Raw genomic sequence first — 19162 nt, 5'->3', positions numbered from 1 at the left:
GAGGAATGAAGACGGGAGGGGGGGGGGGGGGGGGGGGGGAAGGTCTCAGCCCAGCAGAGACTTGGGTAGAAGTGACCTGTCCTAATCTTTTCTATTAGAATATTATGGGAACACAGGACTGAAAGGGACCACCTACGCTGCTGAGTCCTACCCCAGAAACTGCAGGAGCCACATGTCTAAACACATCCAAAGATGCCAACAGCATCTTACACATCTCTCCGTAAGCCATTTCAGTGCTTTCCCACTGCAGTAATGATCATCATTTGACATTTTCCCATTTGAATGAAATAGCTTTCTCCTTAAATACCATTGTAGGAAAGTTAACCTCAGTAATACCTTTTCCATGTATCTGCCTTCACTAAAACTGCTCCTTATATTCAGAAAAATTACAGATAACAAACAGAATTTTGTAGCTACACACTGGTTGAACGCATTAATGTCAGCAAAAGCAAGATAAGTTTCTGAAAGCATACAGTAGACACTGATCATTTTCAACTTTCTTTTACAAATGTATTTTGCTGTTTGCATACATGATGTTAATAGCATACTTCACACAAACCTCTCAAAGTAACCTAGCATCAAATTGTCAGAACAACTTTCCTTGATCAACAATTTTTGTCATAAAGACATACATGCCTTCTGCCACTTCTATGCGGTGTAGACTTAAGAGCGGGCTGTGATTTTACTCATACCGTCCCAGGTAACAGACATACAGCTCCAGTAACTGCGAAAAAAGGCTATCTACAAATTACAGCAACAAAACTTGCTTGCATTAAAATATTTACAGAAATTCCTGAGGAGCCAAGGACAGCATACCATTCTGACAGGAAGATACAATGTTACAGGAAAGCAACTAGACCATTAAATAAATGTTTATGGTGCAATACAAGACTGACAGTATTAACTAATGTTCACATAGTTCCAAGTAACTTCTTTCAAATGATCCCATATTTAAAACATAACTGTTGCATCACTCAAAGCACTACAAATTGATTTAAAAGCTACTTTATTTAACAGATTAAAATACTAGTCTACCTACATGTCTGCAATATTTTGTACAGCTTCTATTGTTATTGAACAAAACACAAAATTTTTCCTTCATATATTTTGAATATATCTCTGTGGATATCACCGTACATATTTCACTGTACATAGTAAACACCAAGAACACTAAAGAGCAAGAATGATTCCTTCTTTATATTTACAGATAGTTCTGTGAAGTTAAACAAACAGTACTAACACTGTGTAATAATAATAAAAAAAAATCAAAACACTTATTCCTTCCTGTAATATTTAAATTAACTAAATTAATTAGAATCCTTTAAATATTTCAAAGCTCTAGTACTTGATTTTAATAACTATGTCTAACAGACTAGCTAAAAAACTAGCATTATTTACTGAGGAATTTCTAAGGACAGTCATCATTGTGGTGAGGCGAATGCTGTTTCTCCAGTTGTTCTGACAGGGTCCAGTACTAAATAAAGTTACTGTTTGTTGCACTCTGACTACAGGGAGCAGGCTGAACAAAGCAAAATGGGGACCACTTCTGCTTCTAAGGATCCTGCAATCGAAATGAAATAAAGATGAAATGTAAGGAATTAAGCTTGGTTTATCAGTAAGACCAGACCACAGTAGCTGCATTCACTCCTACTCAGTGTCTGGACTGGAGAAAGGAAACCAGCAAAAAACAGAAAGGGAGAAAGATGATGTGCACATGTGTGCATACTCAGTGTATACTCTGAAATACACTGCACTAGAGATGGAACCAAACCAGGATATGACTCCAGTTTTTTAGAGAAACAAGTCTGTAATTCAAACCTGGATCATGACATGAGTTTTATATCTGACTTTTCTATTATAATGACTGATACGAAAATCCAGACTTGTCACTGCAGAGAACAAAACTGAAATCTGTCTTCAAGAAGAGCACCTGAGTCCTTCCCCTGGCTGAAGAGCTGCCTAGTGTGCCTGAGCTGCAATGCAAGCATTCAGTGAGCTAAGCCAGCATGCCTGCAAAAAGACAATGTGGGTTTGTAACAGCAATTGTCTTTGATTGATCTCAGTTCCCCAGTTTCAATGTAGCTATTTATATTGATTTTTTTTTAAAAACAATTGTGGAAGGACCTTCCCTTCCCTCCTGCCACAGTCTTCTGGAGGAACTCTTATAAAAGACTTCTCCTATGAAAGGAATAAAGGTATAAGAAGTACAGAAGGGTGAAAGCTACTGTAAAACAGAACCAGTATATCAAGGCAATGAACTGAATTACTTTGGCAAAAAAAATCTCTCGTTACAGAAAGTGAAGGCAAGAAAAATTGTAAAGTAGTAACATTTATCACATGGCAGTCTTCCCCTCTGACTGGTGCTGACAAAGCACCAGTGCAAGCTTGTCAGATAAATGCTTTTCTTGACAGGTTTGGGCTAAAAAACTGTATGGTTAGCTTTGTGTCCAGATGATGATATAAAGTCATCACTGCAGGACTGTAATGAAGGGAGAAGAGTAAGAAAAGAGAGAAGGAAATCACAAGCTGAAATTATTCCTACTTTTTAAGTCTTGACTCAAGAACAAGCTTTTAACAGTTTAATTCACTGCAAGCTGCTATACTATTCAGCAGCTGGAGGAATGAACCATGAAAGTCTGCCTGTCTTTATATATTCTCTGACAAAATACCGTTGCATTGGTTTTATTAAACCCTTGTGAGAAAGCCAAGTTTGAAGCTGCTGGGGACTTGTATCATTTCCAAGGCATGTGGAGAAGGGGTGAAAGGAAACGTCACTTGAAAGAGATATTTGGTATCGAGCATCAACTGTGGAACATCCTCACGACTGTTTAGCATAGCCTGAAATTATAACAGAAAAGGTAAGAAAATATTGTATTAAGAATCAAAGCAAAACCAGTATATTGTTTGCTTCCCATTGCAAATCTTGCTTTCACATGATGTTAAGGAGACTTGTTTTGGTCAGTTCCAAATGTCTAGAAGCTGAGCAACTTAGTAATAATATGATGTAAAGGTCAAGTATAACTAAGTAGCATCAAAAACTGTGCGAAGTTGAATATGAGAAATAATAGTTGTAGCTCTTACCTGGACTTTACGAACAAATGATGGAGTCACTCTTTTCTCAAAATCATCTATTGGAGTGTATGAGTTGAGGATCTTAACTATCTGTTCAAAATACAAAATACTATTTTACTATGTTACAAAAAGTAAGGAGACAAAAAGAAGAAAGCATTAATATGACATCTTTATTGATATTTAATTAAAGTTTCAGTAAAGAATTTTACAATAGAGAATTTTGACTGGTCATGTAAGGAGTTGTTACATATATGATGACTGCTATGACTCATTTCCAGAGGTGTCAGCAGGATCAAGGAGATGTAGAAAAAGCTGAATCGATTAAGGGAAACAACAAAAAAAGCCTGTGACAAGGTAAAGAAAATATACTGTGGAATAAAAACATGGGATAGAACAAAGCAGGCAAGTATTCACCACGGGAGCAGTTAAAATGCTAACAAACAGGAATAAGGAGTTAAAAATTCAATTTAACAAATGGTGATGTGGAATGCCGAAGAATGGTATTTTTATCAAATGAAAGGCCAATAGCTCTTTGCCACAAATTATTTCAGATAGCTAAGATTCTGCAATTGGTACTGCCAGATGAAAACAGATGGTTCATTACCTGCACAGTAGAAAGAGATGTGCAGTGTGCACATATTTCCTTGGCATCATCATCTGTGATCTTTTTGACCTGAAGGAGCCAGGCTGCTTGAGATAGAGGCTCCAAAGTTTCTTTAGCATTGCTGCTTTGAAGATTCTTGTCCTTAAGCCATTCTTCCAAGTAGCTGATATTACATCTGGGTTAAACCATGAACAGACAAGAGAAATGTCAGGTTCCCCCTAACAAGCAAGTTACATTAAAGACTTCTAAAGAAGGAATGCTTCTCTAATGCAGTGTTTAAATTCATACATTTTAAGTTAAAGACTATACCTGTAGATCATAAAAATCAAACAATAGCTCATTGATCTGTAAGTTTAATCCCTTGTATATTTCAATTCTTTTTATGTTTTTATTTCTTAAAGCTTGGATAATAGAAAGCAAGGTGTTAGTTTTGCTGTTTTTTACAGAAAATTACTAATATATATATACTGGCATTGCCTAGTACACTGTAGCACTATATGTCTTTAAAATATTCATTTACAACTGAGCTCGTACAGAAAACGAGAACAATCTTTGCACATTACAAAGCAGAGCTGGGCTTATAACTGATGACTTAAAGGCTAAAGAAGCTTTTTTCTAGTAATGTTCCCAGATGGGTCAAGATTTTACTGATTTTCTTTCACCTCAGTCTGCAGACTGTCTAAATGGAGAACAAATGAACTGTTACGTTCTGCAAAACTGTTAGGAGCATGTTCTCTTGATGCCTGTAACAAGACAGGTGAATCCTGATCTACACCCTCAAAGGCTCTGTCTCAGTGCCTTTCTCATCACTAAGCATGAAAAATGCAAGTCAGCTTTTGTCTGTCTGCCAGCCAGGAGATGTTGCACCTGTTTACTATTGTAAGAAAGAATTAAAAATACTACTTGTCACATCAGGGGTGAACTAGCATGGAAAGAATCCTAAACATGTCTGACTTTAAACTCCAGACTGTAATTTTCTCTGTCTTTTCTTCCATTAGTGTTTCCATGGAAAGAATAATTTGTAATATGTTATGTTGAGAAACCTGAGCCCAAAATGCAAAGATCTACTTTTTCAAAGAGTAAAAAACAGTTGGCTACTTCCAGCCAAACGGTTACAGAATATCCAGTGACTTAGAGATAAAAGACATTACACAAAAGTGTTAAAAAGTCATTCCCAAGCTTGCTGCGACTTTACTGGCTTTACCTTATCTGCATTCCTTTTCTACACGAGCACATGTCCTTGCGGAGGAAGAGACTATTGAGGGTGATAGCTCCAATCAGAAAGAAAAGCTGCTTCACTGCCTGTTTTAGAAGCTCAGGGTCCAAGCCATTCTGGCACATAGTACTATAAAAATAGCTGAGCTGTTGCAGGATAGAGGTCATTGTGTAGGTATCTGTGTCGTCTATACTAGAAGAACGTTTACGGAACCCTGTAGGTTTCAAGCCAGAAATTCCCTGAAGACTTTCATATTCCAGCATGCCTGGTACTGAAATACAATAGAAAATAACTGATAAGACCAAAACTCTTAAGGCTCCTTTCAGTTACATTAACTTTATTATTGAACAACACCTACTTTCAGGATATTTTAAAAGTTAAATGATACAAGAAAAATAAGATACCGACAAAGGCTTCTAGAGCACACAAATTTTAAAAGGCCTTTTGTTTTTGTAGAATGTTGATTGGTTTCAAAGCATTATCCCACACCAGGAAATGTTGTGAGGAAAGAGTCTTTCCAAACCCTGTGGGGATATACCATTCAGTGGAATTTATATGTGCAGAAACACACATGCAGGTACACATGTATAAATCAACAGGAGAATGAAGTCTGTCCCATCCTTTGCCTCCCTATATAAGCTTTATTTGTATACTTTACAAGCTACATTTAAGTCTGTTTGGATTGCTGCTGTCTTACCGATCATGGGCTGAATGTTGTTCTCCATTACAATAATGAATTGGTGATAGATACAAATGGCCAAATCACTAAGAATTTGTCTGTATTCTGAGAGATCAAAATGCTTCAAACAGTTCTTATTCTGACGTGGAGTGTTACACTTCATAAATCCCTACAAGTAAGTTGTAAATATAATTATTAGAAATCACATAACATTATAATTATAAATTGTTACTATAATGTAATGTATGTATTAGAGCAACTCATTCCATCTCTGGCTGAACAGTCTCAGAATGAGTGAAAGCTACAGCTAACTTCAATGGATGCTTCCAGTTCTGGGCTTCCTGTACTTAATTTTTCAGTCTGTGTCCAGTTTGTGTTCACGTTTACTCTGTTCCTAAAGCCTGCTGAAGCCAAAGCAAAGACATGCATAGACTTGAATGAACTTTGGAGCAATTCCTAGATCACTTAAACAGAAAGCATCCCATGCCCGCCCTGCCACCACCCCCGCAAAAAAAAGCCAAACCGCAGCTGTTTAAGCTATGTTTGCAAAAAAAAAAATTACATTTTATTGCTGCAAAGGGATCCCATTTTTGGACTTTTCATCAGGAAAGTTCTGACTTCGAAAGTCTAGACTGAATCCTAACTTGTGTGAAGTCTTGAGTGTTCATTAGCAGTATAGAATAAAACTCTAAATTGTGGATTCAGACCTTTCTCTACTGTTGCAACTAAATTGTAAAAGACTGTTACTAATTAAGTTTAAATGTTTTCAATCCTCCACTGCTCTTTAGATGTTATCGATATGACCACAAGAGGGAGTACTGCTGCCTAGATAGTACAAAGTTACTGTGATTCCAAGGCTTTAGCCTACCTCTTTGCTTTAATCCTGAAGACTATATTCTTATGTGTCTATGCAATTTCAGTTCAGTCTACCTAAGTTTATAAAACCTAGCAAAAAAATATAGCAAGAGTTTTCAATTTAAAAGAATTAAAAGAATTTTGAATCTCAGGATAAAACTTATCTTAAACAAGCAAGTGAAATAAGGAAAAATACGCATTTTATTGTTTTGCTCCTTTACTGAGATTTTCTTCTGTAACCTTACTTTGGTAGTAGTAGGTGTTTGAATGGTCACAATTATAAAATAGTAAAACCGTTTGTTATATAGATACATAGCTGGATATCTGAAGTCCAGCTCGCATTAAGCTCATGTGGAAGAGTTTAAATTAAGCAGCAGTTTCTATGTCATGTCTTTAACCTACTTTAGTACTTTAATCTTTCCTTGATTTCACTTGCTCCATTAGTTCTATACTGTCTTATTATTTGTGCAAGACATATAACACCACTGCAGAGCACTGTGAATACGTAAATATCTGGAAGGAACAGTGGTGAGCTGGTGAATATTTATCTATCTATTATCACTATTTTTAATTCCGATTAAAGTCTGTCAAAGGTAAAATACTGAAATCAATCCTACCTCTTCCCCGCTGTACTGCTTCAAACAGTTAAGAAAATAATGTGTATTGGAAAGCCAAAAGGACAACATCTCAAAGTCTTCTGAATGTTCCTGAAAATGGTAAGTAAAGCAGTCTTATAATGGTATTGTCTCATGAAGTTAATTTAATAACTAAACTTAAGACCATTACATAATTGGTATAATAGAGCCTATCTATAGCAGAAGGAGCATAGAGCATCTATAACATGCTAGCTGAACAAATCATTCTGTGTTTTCAGGCTAATATACACATAGCAAAGATCCCTCTTCTATTCGGTAAACACTATTTAAGACTCATTTATATGACAGACTGGCTAAATAAATTAGCCTGAACGAAACAGTTTTACACATTTCTATGCATAGTGTTGTAGTGTACTGGAGGCCTTCCTGCAAAAAAAGTGTGAACAACACCTGTGTACACAAACGAAACTGAACTACATATAAGCACAATTCTAACTATGTTTATGGTGGGTTTTTTTTGCTAACTAAACACAAGCTTTTCTAATGGATTGTCTTGCTTTAGGCTGGGATAGAGTTAATTTTCTTTCTAGTAGCTGGTATAGTGTCATGTTTTGGAGTTAGTATGAGAAGAATGTTGATAACACACTGATGTTTTCCGTTGTTGCTAAGTAATGTTTAGACTAAGTCAAGGGTATTTCAGCTTCTCATGCCCAGCCAGCAAGAAGGCTGGAGGGGCACACGAACCTGGGAGGGGACACAGCCAGGACACCTGACCCAAACTGGCCAAAGGGGTATTCCATACCCAGTATATAAACCAGGTGGGGTTGGCCAGGAGGGCACAGGTCACTGCTTGGGAACTAACTGGGCATCGGTCGGTGAATGGTGAGCAATTGCATTGTGCATCACTTGTTTTGTATATTCCAGTTCTTTTATTACTATTATTGTCATTTTATTATTATCATTATTATTTTCTTCCCTTCTGTCCTATTAAACTATCTTTATTTCAACCCATGAGTTTTACTTTTTTTTCCGATTCTCTTCCACATCCCACTGGATGGGGGAGTGAGCGAGCAGCTGCGTGGTGCTTAGTTGCTGGCTGGGATTAAACCACAACATGGATAAACTGTGGTATAAATTTATTTGTGAAAAAACTATAGGCATTCTCTACACAACAAATTCAACTGCATAAACCATAGTCCATTCCTGCCTGTGCTACAAAGCATGCCTGGTGTTTTATTGCATTATAAATCCATAATAAAGCATTCACGTGGCTGAATTTGTCATATAGATGAGACAACAGGCTAACAATTCTTGTTTATAACTTGATTTTGTAAACTGGCTGGCAACATAACTTTAAGCATTTGGGTACTAATGCTGCAGTACCAAATGACATGTCAAAAAACCATTACACTAGTAGAACAGCAGTGTAAAAACCTCTTAAAATTCCGACATCCGCCTGCTGCCAGACATATGAAGCTTTATGTCCATCTGACTTTTAGCAGTGCTGAAAGCACAGGTGCAGTTCACCTGATTAGCTACTCCCTGTAAAATGGAAATACTTTAAATGATTTTGTCAACGAGCTCTTCAGATAAAAATAATTTATGTTAATGCATTCTGTGTTCAGCACAGTAGAACCTTAGCTGGAGGCTTTACAGGGATACTACTACAAACTTCAAAAAGAGTGTCACTAATGATTGTTATTCTATTATAGGAATACTAGGAAATGAAAGCATCAGCATTCCCCAAGTACTATGCATGCATCTTGTAAACCTTACATTAAAAATCAAAAAGTACAGTACAGCCAAACATAATTCCTACCTTAACAACTTGTTTGATACCATCAATGGTTACATTCATGAAAGATTTCAGCATGTCAGCATCATTCAGATAATCTGCATACCTCACACACATGAACAGGATGTGAGCTGGAAGGCCAGGTATCATATTAACTACAACTCCACGTGGCTTTAAATCTGCATAAAGGAGAGTCATAAGGTTTATTATACAAAAATTCAAAGATTGGATGTATCATTCTGAAAAAGACAAGCACTATGGGGTTCATTTCTTTAGTGACCAGTCACTTGATAATGGATTTACTCATTAATTGCTTATTTCTGAAAACTTCTGTAACAGTGTTGTTCATATAAGAGTATTAATTAAGTTTTCCAGAGAGATAGGAGAGTATTGTAGCAAATTCTAAGGTCCAGCATGGGCTATGCCAGACAGGACAACTTCAAAAAGCAATTTGCATTTAACTACTCACTGGAGGCCCCACCAAATTCTGGCATTGCTTAATGATGCACCTTTGTTCACAAAGATATAAACATTCACAAGACTGAAGTAGGTGAGAAGAAAAGGAAGATGTTGTTTCCAAGCAGTATTTAACAATGGTACTAATGTACATGGAAAATTTGTTGAGTTTACTATTAATTGTAAGCTAATGCAAAAAGCTGGTTTGGCAGTAAGATTGATATTGTAAAGTAACTCAGAGGAAGGACAAAATTCCTGTAGAAGAGAAACATGAAAGTACATTCCCTTCCAGTGAAGGGAATGATATGGAAAGGACAGACAGGAGAGTAATCCGTCACACGTGGATACAAACCCAGTGACTTACAGACTTAGTAGATGACCAGGAAGAAAGTAAATTCAAGTCCCTGGTGTGCTCTTGAGATTTATAGCTTTATAAGTGAATAAATAATAAGAAAGATAATAGAGTCAGCATTATGTAGAGTCAGACAAATGGTTTTTACACAGATAAAGCACTTCTGTACTTGAAATGTCTGGCAGTAGAAAAAGAGCAATATAGAGCCCCCAAGTTGTACTGGTGGTAAGAGAGTGGGAAAAAGGCAACTTTGAACATAAGTGAAACATGGCGCCTAGTAGTTCTTGTTGCAGTGTTCTACACTGAATATCACTGACTACTGATAAAATACCGAGGATCAGATTTTGAATGATCCTTTCTTCATCCTCTTTTTTGTACTCCATCATTCCAATATACTCTTTGGACAAAGTTGGCACATGAGCTTCAGCTGTCAAACACAAAAGCACTGTTACTTGCAGGTAAACAGCTAAGCTAATGTTCACATTAGAACAAACTATTGGAGAAAAGAAGTTTTCTCTGTAATAAACAGAGTATGGTCCCTGTTCACAATAATGTTCTTAGCTTATGGTACCAAGCATTATGAGTTAAGTAACATTTCTATTATTCATGTGAATAGCTTCACTAGATTCAGTGGAATTACTTGCATTAATAACACAAATAAACAGCAACAATACATGTCTACATTAGTCACCTCTGCAATGTTTTTAAGAGTATTCTACAATTACTTGCTATATGAGAGCTTTGTACAAACTAACTTCCTATCAGGAACCATCTGCCATTTGAAGGGTAATGGGAGGAGTTACTCATCTGATGCAAAACTAACATTCTGCTGGCTCAGAGATAGTTTGTGTGAGGATATGTATTAACTTTTGTTGACAGAACCTTATGCCTCTGGCTTAACCCATATCGTATAGTCTAAGTCCCATATGTGCCCATTATTTAGCTGGGAAAAAAAAATACAGGAAAGGACTTTTATGTAATTTCTGCTGATCGTTGCCCTAGCAATTTTTTCTGAGGTGTTAGGTTTCTAACCCTGCCCCAAACCCTACCTTTTTCTTTTTTTAAATATACTTTCCTTCAAATATACACTGAACATTCAACGCTATTAAAAAAAACCCAAAACATAACAATATCTTACCTTTTTCAATGGTCTTGGTAAGAGTTTTGATTTGATCCTCCAATTTTTTTATTATTCTATCTTTCATGTCTAGTTTTTCTTCAAGATCCTGTAATAATCAAAGTCTATGAGTTCAGAGCAACCACAATTAAAAAATGTCTTCTACTGCTACATGTTATTACCACAATTAAAGAGCACTATGATGTGGTTTTACTTATATTTGATATCTTTTTTCCTCCCCAAATGAATTGAGAAAACGTCCTGTCCATACCACGAAATCATGATTTCTTTCTTTTCATCCTGCATTTCAGATACAGTTTCTTAATGATGATTTCATTTCCTCACCATGTTTTCCACAGTAAGTCGAGTCGTTTCTTGCTTTATTTTGCTTTGTACTTCATCCTGGATTTCATCTTGCATCAAACCATTGCTCAACCCCTCAATTTCTTGGCTTGTAACTTTCAGCCTCTCTTTTTCTTTTATGTCTACTTCATTCTGGGCCTCATTAGTTCTAAAAATAGATAGATAAGAAGCTTTGTCTTTTATTCTTCTTTTGTTAAAGCATAGTCGTATCATATTTGTCCATTACTTATTAACTGTACACAAAGCTGTAAAGCAAATCTTACATTGCATGTGGTACTTTAAAGAGTTTAAGTGACTCTGTCACCGCAGCTTATAGCAGCTACATTTCTTACATTAAAAAAAAAAAACATATTTACCGTCTTTGTGTTCTATCCCCTTCTAGCTCATAATGCAGCCGATTAGACATCTCTTTCATTTTTTTCAGTAATAATTAGCAACAAAACCCAAAACAAAAGAAAAACAACAAAATCAGATTTGCTTACTGTTCTGTACCAGTATTCAGTAAATCTCTTCTTACACTTACAATTTTGTTCCATCTAAGGAAATTGAATGACGTGCCAGATAATATATCAGAGAAATATCTGACTACTCCACACCACACACAAAATTATATGGGATGAGGAATTTTGACACTACTAACTTCTTGCCGTTGGCAGTAAAACTACTTGCAAATTTTAAATCAGTTGCTCAGGAAGACACTGCAGTTAGAAAGACTCAGAATCCTCAGCAAAGTATGCTTTCCTAAATTGAGAAGAACTTTCAAACAAGCAAATTTAGCAAGAACTTTTCCCTCTGTCTCCCACTCTGAATTTTTCAACACCCTCTGAAGTCCACCTCACAGAGTACACCTAAGTTCCAAAACATCTTTCCTTTTTATCACTGTTTCCAAAGGGCATACTCCATTATACGTATTCTTAGCAGAACCCTATTGAATACACTTGCAGACATCCAAACCATAGAGCTGAATGACCTCAAAAAAGTAAAAAAGAGAAAAAAGCGCACATACTTGTAAACTATACACTTTTTTTTGTTGTGTTTCTTACATTTTACTAGCAAGAAAGTAAGTAATAAGGCAATGAAGTTATCATGTAATATTGCTTCAGCTTTTAAAATTTCAAATATAGGGAATACATCATGTTCATCTTAAACAACTGAAAGACTAAGGACCATACTGGTACTTTACCTTTCAACTTTACAGTCTGTTCTTGAAGACGGTTTTCAAGATCTAATTTTTGATTTTCAAGTTCAGAAACTTGCCGTTTAAGATCTGGGATCACCTTTTAGAGGAAAAGCAGATTTGCATATTTCAGCACCTTCCTTCTTTTCAAATGTCTGCAACAGTTCCTATGACACTGGAAGACCTTCAACTGCAAATAGTCAAAGATGGGGGAGAGCCTCTGGAGGGGTACTGCTACCTGCTTGCCTGACTTGTTTAACTTTTCTGGAAGCACCTGCTGCTGGCCACTCTTAAAAATGAAATAGTGAGCTAACAAAATGTTTGGACTGGCTCAGTACTACCATTCTTCCATTCTAGTTTAAAAGGAAATTACACTTTAATTTCCCTAGCTCAACTAACATTGGAAAAAAACCCAGTATGTTATAAAATCATTTTTTGTAAAATCACATTATAAGTAACTTTTCCTTATGTTTTCAATTTTAGTAACTTTGTTTTGAAAATATTTCTTTAGTTATTTTTCACTCAGCAGAAAAGTAATACGGTATCTACTGCCTTCTGGAATAGCACTTGCTTGTGTTAGGTAGGTCTTACACAGTACTAAAAATTAGACTTTTAAGCCTTGCCTGCAATTTGTTAGCAACTTGGTGCTTAGCTGCCCTCTGGTGCAGAGAGCCTCAGAACAGCACAAATGTGTAACCACTGGCAATCCCAAAGGCAGCTGGGTTTTCACTATTAAATCATAAAACTTGTCAGCCTGAGAGACAGAAATAGCTTTAAAGAGGCTTCTGAGAAAAAGATGCTGATTTCTGTCCTCTGACTACAGGGAAAGAATGAAGTAACTAAATTCTCAACTTGAATGCCTCAGTACAATGAGAATTGAAGCTGGTTGCTGTGGTTTGACCCCGTCTAGCAAGCAGCCAAACACCCACAGAGATGCTCACTCCCCCGCTACCCCCACCCCATGCCCCCCATAACAGGGAAGAGAATAAGAGAATAGGGAGAGCAGAAGCAAGAAAACATCTGGGTCAAAATAAAGCCAAACACCTCTTTCTTCCTCCTCTACCTCAGTTTTTAGAGCTGAGCATGACATTATATGGTAGGCAATATCCTTCTGGTCTGCTTAAGTCGGCTGTCTGGGCTGTGTGTCCCTCCAACTTCTTGCCCAACCCCAGCTTAACTTGCTGAGGTGGGGCAGAGTAGGAAAAAGAGAAAACATTGACACTGTGCAAGCTTTGTTCAGCAACAGCCAAAACACTGTCATGTTATCAATACTGTTTTACCCACAAATCCAAAATGCAGCATCATACAGACCGCTTCAAAGAAAGTTAACTCCATCCCAGACAGACCCAGTACACTGTTATTAATACTGACCCATAGAAAGTTACAGTATCACAAAACTGCTTTTCATTAAGGCTGAAATACTGAAAGTGTTCCATCAGAAAAATGTATGGCCTGACGAAGAAATAGGGTTTTTTTTAATTATGAGATGAGAAGTTTAAATTAGGTAGGTATTAAAAAATGTATGGTGAGCTAACTTTCTGGTCACTCCTAAACATCTGATTCATTTCTAGTTAAAATTCTGTGTAGGCGAAAAACCTAAATAAATGCTTGTTTCTTCATGACTTCCAGTATAAAGTTGCATACCTGTAGAAATTATTATGCCCTTCAAAAGTTCCTCACATTGTTGAGAAACTGCAAAAAGCACAACCAAAATATTTGTATGAGCTCAGCAATGGACACCCTGGCAACATTTTGATGTCCGAAACATCTTTTATAAAAACTGAACATTCAGCCACATAAGCGTACAAGGATTCAAATGTATTCTAAAAACTCTCAGTGTCTCCATAGCTATCAACAACAGAAGCCAAAGCCCGTGTGTGCACTACACACCAAGTCAGAGTTTGTAAAATGATTGCCATTCTGTGATTAGAATCAAATCTCAATTCAGGTTTACACAAAAGAAAAAGCAAAAAAGCTTCTGTGAGGCTGCCCCAACAAGCTGTACATTTGGACAATAAATTTGGCTGCCTCCTTATACACCACACCAGCATGTAGGGAAAGAGCCTGTATGGATGTGCAATCTTAGATGGCCATATCTGTTCGAGCCTTGAGATTTCAAGGATGTGACCACAAGATTTTGAGGGCTTTGTGCCACAAACATATTTGGATTGTATTAATAAGTAACAAAAACATACTTTGCTTTACTACACCTTGATCTTACCAGGTTTTCTGAAGTTAGCCTGCTAACTTCAAGTCGAATACCATCATTTATGTCATTTTCCTCTCGAAATAATTTTTGTAGATGATTAATATCTTGGCTAAGATGTTCAACTTTAAAGTTCAAACCTTCAATCTCCTTTTCATATATTTCTTTCTGAGACTGGAAATGACTTTCCAATACTCTGTTAAAAAAAAGGAGAAAGAACATGGCAGATGTAGTATGACCTCAATGCAATGGGTCAAGTTTAAGACAAAGTGAAAACAAAGTACTGTGGTTAACAGGCAGACATTCCATTACATCACCTGCGCATTAAAGGAGTTGAAAGTTACGCATGATATCTCAGAGGAAACACATTTCCCCAACTGACACATACACGCTTATCTGACTGACCTAGTAAAAGTTTGTTAAACTGATTTTAAGCTGCTCAGCCAGTCATATAATGTATTGTTTGTTCATTTCTTAAACATTTGTTCAGAATTGCACTGTCAAATTAGTTACTCACTGATCTTTCCATTTATTTTCTAGATCACAGCTTTGAGTTATGAAAACATTGAAGTAGTGAACTAACCTTGTAGCTTTTTTCAAGCCCTCGTAAGCAAACCACAGTTCTCCATCCTCATTTAAGTGTTCCAAATCCTCCGTAGAGAGTCTAGAATACAAGGCAGTATCATTAGTGTGCAGGTGAACAAAATGCATTTCTTAAGCTTTTTTAAAGAGACCTCAGAACAAAATTACCTGCTTCTTACATCTTCAAAATCATAGCTTTCAAGAAGCTGTTTTGTAACTTCTGACATCTTTTCTGGAAAAAACAAAGTTTACTACATGAATAATTTTCTCCGCACATTTCAAATTAAGTTTGATTATAAAGGTCAAACCAACCTCTTCCTAAATCTACAAGGTTCCTTCCTGGTACTCAGTAAATGTATCTGATTTACTACATGAATATGACGAGGGACTTGGTGCTACTTCTGGACATGCACTGGATAAGTATACCACCAATATTTTTTTTTTCTAAACACATCAAACTTTCAATGCAAAGTTACATCTTCCTGTTCTGAATCTGGACAACTGATAGAGTTGTATAGATGATCTGTCATCTACTGCTAGGTTACTACGTTAAATGCTGCAGATATAGGTTCGCTCTATGACATTGTTAGCATTAAACAAAGTGCACAACAGTACTGATTCTTATTAACTACCTTTTCTCAAAGAGAACCCAACTCAGCAAGTTATTTAAGTGTATTTGACATTTATTGCACCTAAGGCTAAAGACAGGATGAATGAAAGCTAGATAATGTATTGTTTCCATATTCTTGAGTCTCTATAAGCTACTTGTTAAATTCTAAGTGAAGTTTAAATTATTAGTATTGATTTTTAAACACAAAGGAGAAACGTTTGAAATCAGAGTTTCTTCAAAGGGGTACCCCAGATCTCAGTATTCAGTGATCACTCTGTAAAACTCACCTATTGTTTTTTTTTTCCCTTTGCAAGTAAAGGTATGAATAGAATGAAATCACTACCAGATGGGAAAGAGAACTGGGGTTTTGTCAAAGCTAACATGGAAAAAATCAATTTAAACTGGCCTGGTTCACATTGTACTTGGTAAATTCTCTGAATTATCTAGTATGTAGCTTACCCCTCAATTCTCGCTTCTGTGACTGGGCCTGCTTTTCAACATCCAATTTTTGTGTCTGCAGCAGTTCAATTTCCTTTTGCAACTCAGGTATTTTCTGAATCAGACAAAAAATTATAGACTGAGACAAGAAGTGAATAACAAGGGCTGAGTATCAGTTAAATCATAATTATAATTAAGAACAAGTTCATTTGGTAAAAAGGCTTAAAATGTGCTGTGTTTAAAGCATCTGGTTCTCAGGCATCAGAGCAGAACAGTAATGTGATGTAGTGAAAACATATGTGTTTCTGTCACGGAATTCACTCAGAGAAAAAAAATGTGACTTTACATAAAAGTACTATTTTCAGGTTCAGTTTATAAACTACATTTATGAAAAATCCCCATGAGAAACCAATACTTTCTTGGAAAAAGGAAGAAAAAAAGATCCACACATTTAAACGTATAAATATTCAGGCACAATTACTCTTCAAAACATGCACTTATTTCTGCGAGCAGTAACTTACTCATATTGTGTACTGCACGAAAACAACGCAACATAGTGGAGTATTAAATACAGGTTATAACTACTTCTAAAAATGCACTGGAGATAAAAAAATTAGTGAAGATAATCTATAAATAAAACTCCCACATTCTCTACTTGCTTTATCTAGCAAAGACTCCAAAATGAAATGCATCATACTTCACCTGCACTTGTTTTGTAAGTTGTCCTATTTCCATTTTCAAGCCATCCTGAATGACAATTTCTTGCTGAATTTGATGTTGTAGCTGAGTTTTTTCTTCTTTTAAAATCTTAATTTCTCCCTTGAACAATTCAATCTCCTTTTCATAGTCCTGCTTCTGATTTTGGAAATTTTTCTCGAGTATCCTGAACAAGACAATGAAAAGGTGGTTTTATTTTCCTACATTCATAAGTGAAAGAATGGGCTTTGGTTTCATTTTAATTTGAAAGACAGGTTTCATTGAAGAAAACATAAACTAACCATAATTACTTGAAAATGCTATTCTCCATCCTCCAAATCAATCTGCAAAATGGATGATAATGGAATGAGAATGCCTCCAGATTTCCTTACATCTAATTCAGATATTGGGACTGAATTCAAGGCAAAACTGAGTTCTTCCACTTAAAGGCTAATTTTCTAACTGAGAGTTAGCCTACCTGAGCAGCTTTGCACTACATTTATGGCCGCAGTCAGCACTGAAAAAGGACATAGCAACAGAAAGCCCTGCGTCCTTCCCAGTAAAACATTGGAAGAAGCTTTCCATTTTCTACTAGTCCCTGCTGGAATGGACTGGCTTCCAACATAATATAGCTAAGGGGCAAAGCAGAAAAAATAGCAAAGAAGTCCTCTTAGTATAGTCTGAAGTTATTTGCAGCTGAAATCAGACTGAGCTGGAACACCACACAGCTTCCAACCCTCAGGAACAGTGACTGACTGCACTGTTCACGCTTCAGAGAACAGCATTTATCTGGTACCTAAGGTTCTCTGTCTTATACTGGAGAAGAGCTACTGGGAAATAAACACTTGATCTGAGAAAAGCACGCTGCAAAGCAACAACCATTTATTGCTAAATAATAGGATTTTTAATACTGCAAATGAAATACCAAAGGGAGGAAAAAAAAAGTCTTTCCCCTGCATTTTTAACCAAATGTCCTTTACAAACACTGCCTTTCCTTCAAGCTGAATCTTTCTATTCTGTCCTTTAATATTCACTTCACAGGAATTCTGACTGGTATGGCCATCAGCTGCTCTTCCAGTCCTGACTGAAATCTGAGGATATGTCCAAAGAAACCATTATGATCAGGGTTGCCTTTCAATTCTCAGAAAGACACATCGAAAGACAGGAAACTGCAAAAGCAAGAACAGTCTCAAGTTTACAATACAATTTCCTGCATGTGACTGACCCACAAACAAGCATGTGCTTTTCCTCAACTGTACATGAAGTACTTCAGTACTAGCATTAATGCCCAAGAACACTCACAGATTCATTAGTGATGTGAGCATAATACATTTTCAGCAGGAGAAAGGAAGGCAGGGAAAGAGAAAAAATGAATGCTGTTTCAAAGCAATAAAATTCAGATTCCATACATTCTCTGATTTTCTTCCTTTTGTACATCATCGAAGAGTTGCTTCGTGAGGTCATCCATTTTCTCTGTCAAAAAATATTTCAATATTTCAAAGACCTTCATGCAATTATGTGCGTTTATTAAAACAGTATGGCCACAACGAGAAGTTTTGTTTTAATAAGTAATCCTTAACATATTTTAAGGCTGAAATTACTGTCTCAAGTGCCAAAAATTACCACAGCAAATTTTACAAGTAATGCTATAGAATAAAAAGGTTCTGAAACACTGAAGTGTAATTCATCTAAAGTATACTCGATCTCATGGGCTGCTTGTGTTCTTTGAAATTAGATTTTCAAAAGCAGTATATTAAAGGAACCAAGGATGAAGTGACACTTTGAAGGAATGCATGTGCATGAGACAGGAAACATAATAGAAGAGGTTTTGCTACTGAAAGAACAAATTTAATTTAATCATTAAATTAAATGCATTTGTACTACATATTCTCAAGCAAGAGAAGCTTAGGACCAACTTGGAATTTACTGTAAATTCAGCATTTATATTGCTTTTATTAGAACAAAAGTCATTTACCTTTGCTGAAAACCTGACTTTACAACTTTACCCCACTGTAACTCCTTTGTAACTCCTTTAAAACTCCTTTTAGTTATTGTACCTTTCATTTCCTCAGTTTTTTCTTGGAGCTTTATTTCTAAGGTCTCTTTCTGTTCTTGTAATTCTTTATTCTGATTCTCAAGTTTTAAGATTTTCTGTATATACAAAAAGTAAGCATAATATACAAATTACAAAGGAGGAAAAAACAGGTCACAGGAGGTCTTACATTTTAACAAGCATATATGGACTCCCTTCCTTCCCTGCCACCCCCCCTAAAAGTGAAGTTACTTAGTAACTCTCGAATCATACACTTGATAAATTCAGTAACTGAAGAAATTATTTAAACTAAAAT

The 19162-nt window shown here is 36.2% G+C and overlaps 1 protein-coding gene across 1 annotated transcript in view; it reads right to left on the bottom strand.

Moving 5' to 3' along the window:
• Window positions 1-2685: 2685 nt before the first annotated feature.
• MYO5C (myosin VC) overlaps window positions 2686-19162 on the bottom strand; it is a 35506-nt gene continuing 19029 nt past the window's right edge. Inside the window, exons 23-42 of the mRNA XM_010572281.1 lie at window positions 18872-18965; window positions 18224-18287; window positions 16821-17001; window positions 16140-16233; window positions 15239-15302; window positions 15072-15152; window positions 14504-14684; window positions 12284-12382; window positions 12060-12066; window positions 11462-11513; window positions 11088-11253; window positions 10764-10851; window positions 9957-10052; window positions 8842-8996; window positions 7044-7133; window positions 5590-5740; window positions 4881-5163; window positions 3677-3851; window positions 3082-3162; window positions 2686-2838 (exon numbers count right to left, since the gene is read on the bottom strand). Coding sequence (XP_010570583.1) covers window positions 2686-2838; window positions 3082-3162; window positions 3677-3851; window positions 4881-5163; window positions 5590-5740; window positions 7044-7133; window positions 8842-8996; window positions 9957-10052; window positions 10764-10851; window positions 11088-11253; window positions 11462-11513; window positions 12060-12066; window positions 12284-12382; window positions 14504-14684; window positions 15072-15152; window positions 15239-15302; window positions 16140-16233; window positions 16821-17001; window positions 18224-18287; window positions 18872-18965 — 2355 coding nt within the window. The remainder of the gene's footprint in view (window positions 2839-3081; window positions 3163-3676; window positions 3852-4880; window positions 5164-5589; window positions 5741-7043; window positions 7134-8841; window positions 8997-9956; window positions 10053-10763; window positions 10852-11087; window positions 11254-11461; window positions 11514-12059; window positions 12067-12283; window positions 12383-14503; window positions 14685-15071; window positions 15153-15238; window positions 15303-16139; window positions 16234-16820; window positions 17002-18223; window positions 18288-18871; window positions 18966-19162) is intronic.

The sequence above is a fragment of the Haliaeetus leucocephalus genome, unplaced genomic scaffold (genome assembly GCF_000737465.1).
Source record: "Haliaeetus leucocephalus isolate CR32 unplaced genomic scaffold, Haliaeetus_leucocephalus-4.0 Scaffold339, whole genome shotgun sequence".
Taxonomy (NCBI): Eukaryota; Metazoa; Chordata; class Aves; order Accipitriformes; family Accipitridae; genus Haliaeetus; species Haliaeetus leucocephalus.
The sequence above is the reverse complement of the archived record's forward strand: the minus strand, read 5'-3'. Positions and strand labels throughout refer to the sequence as shown.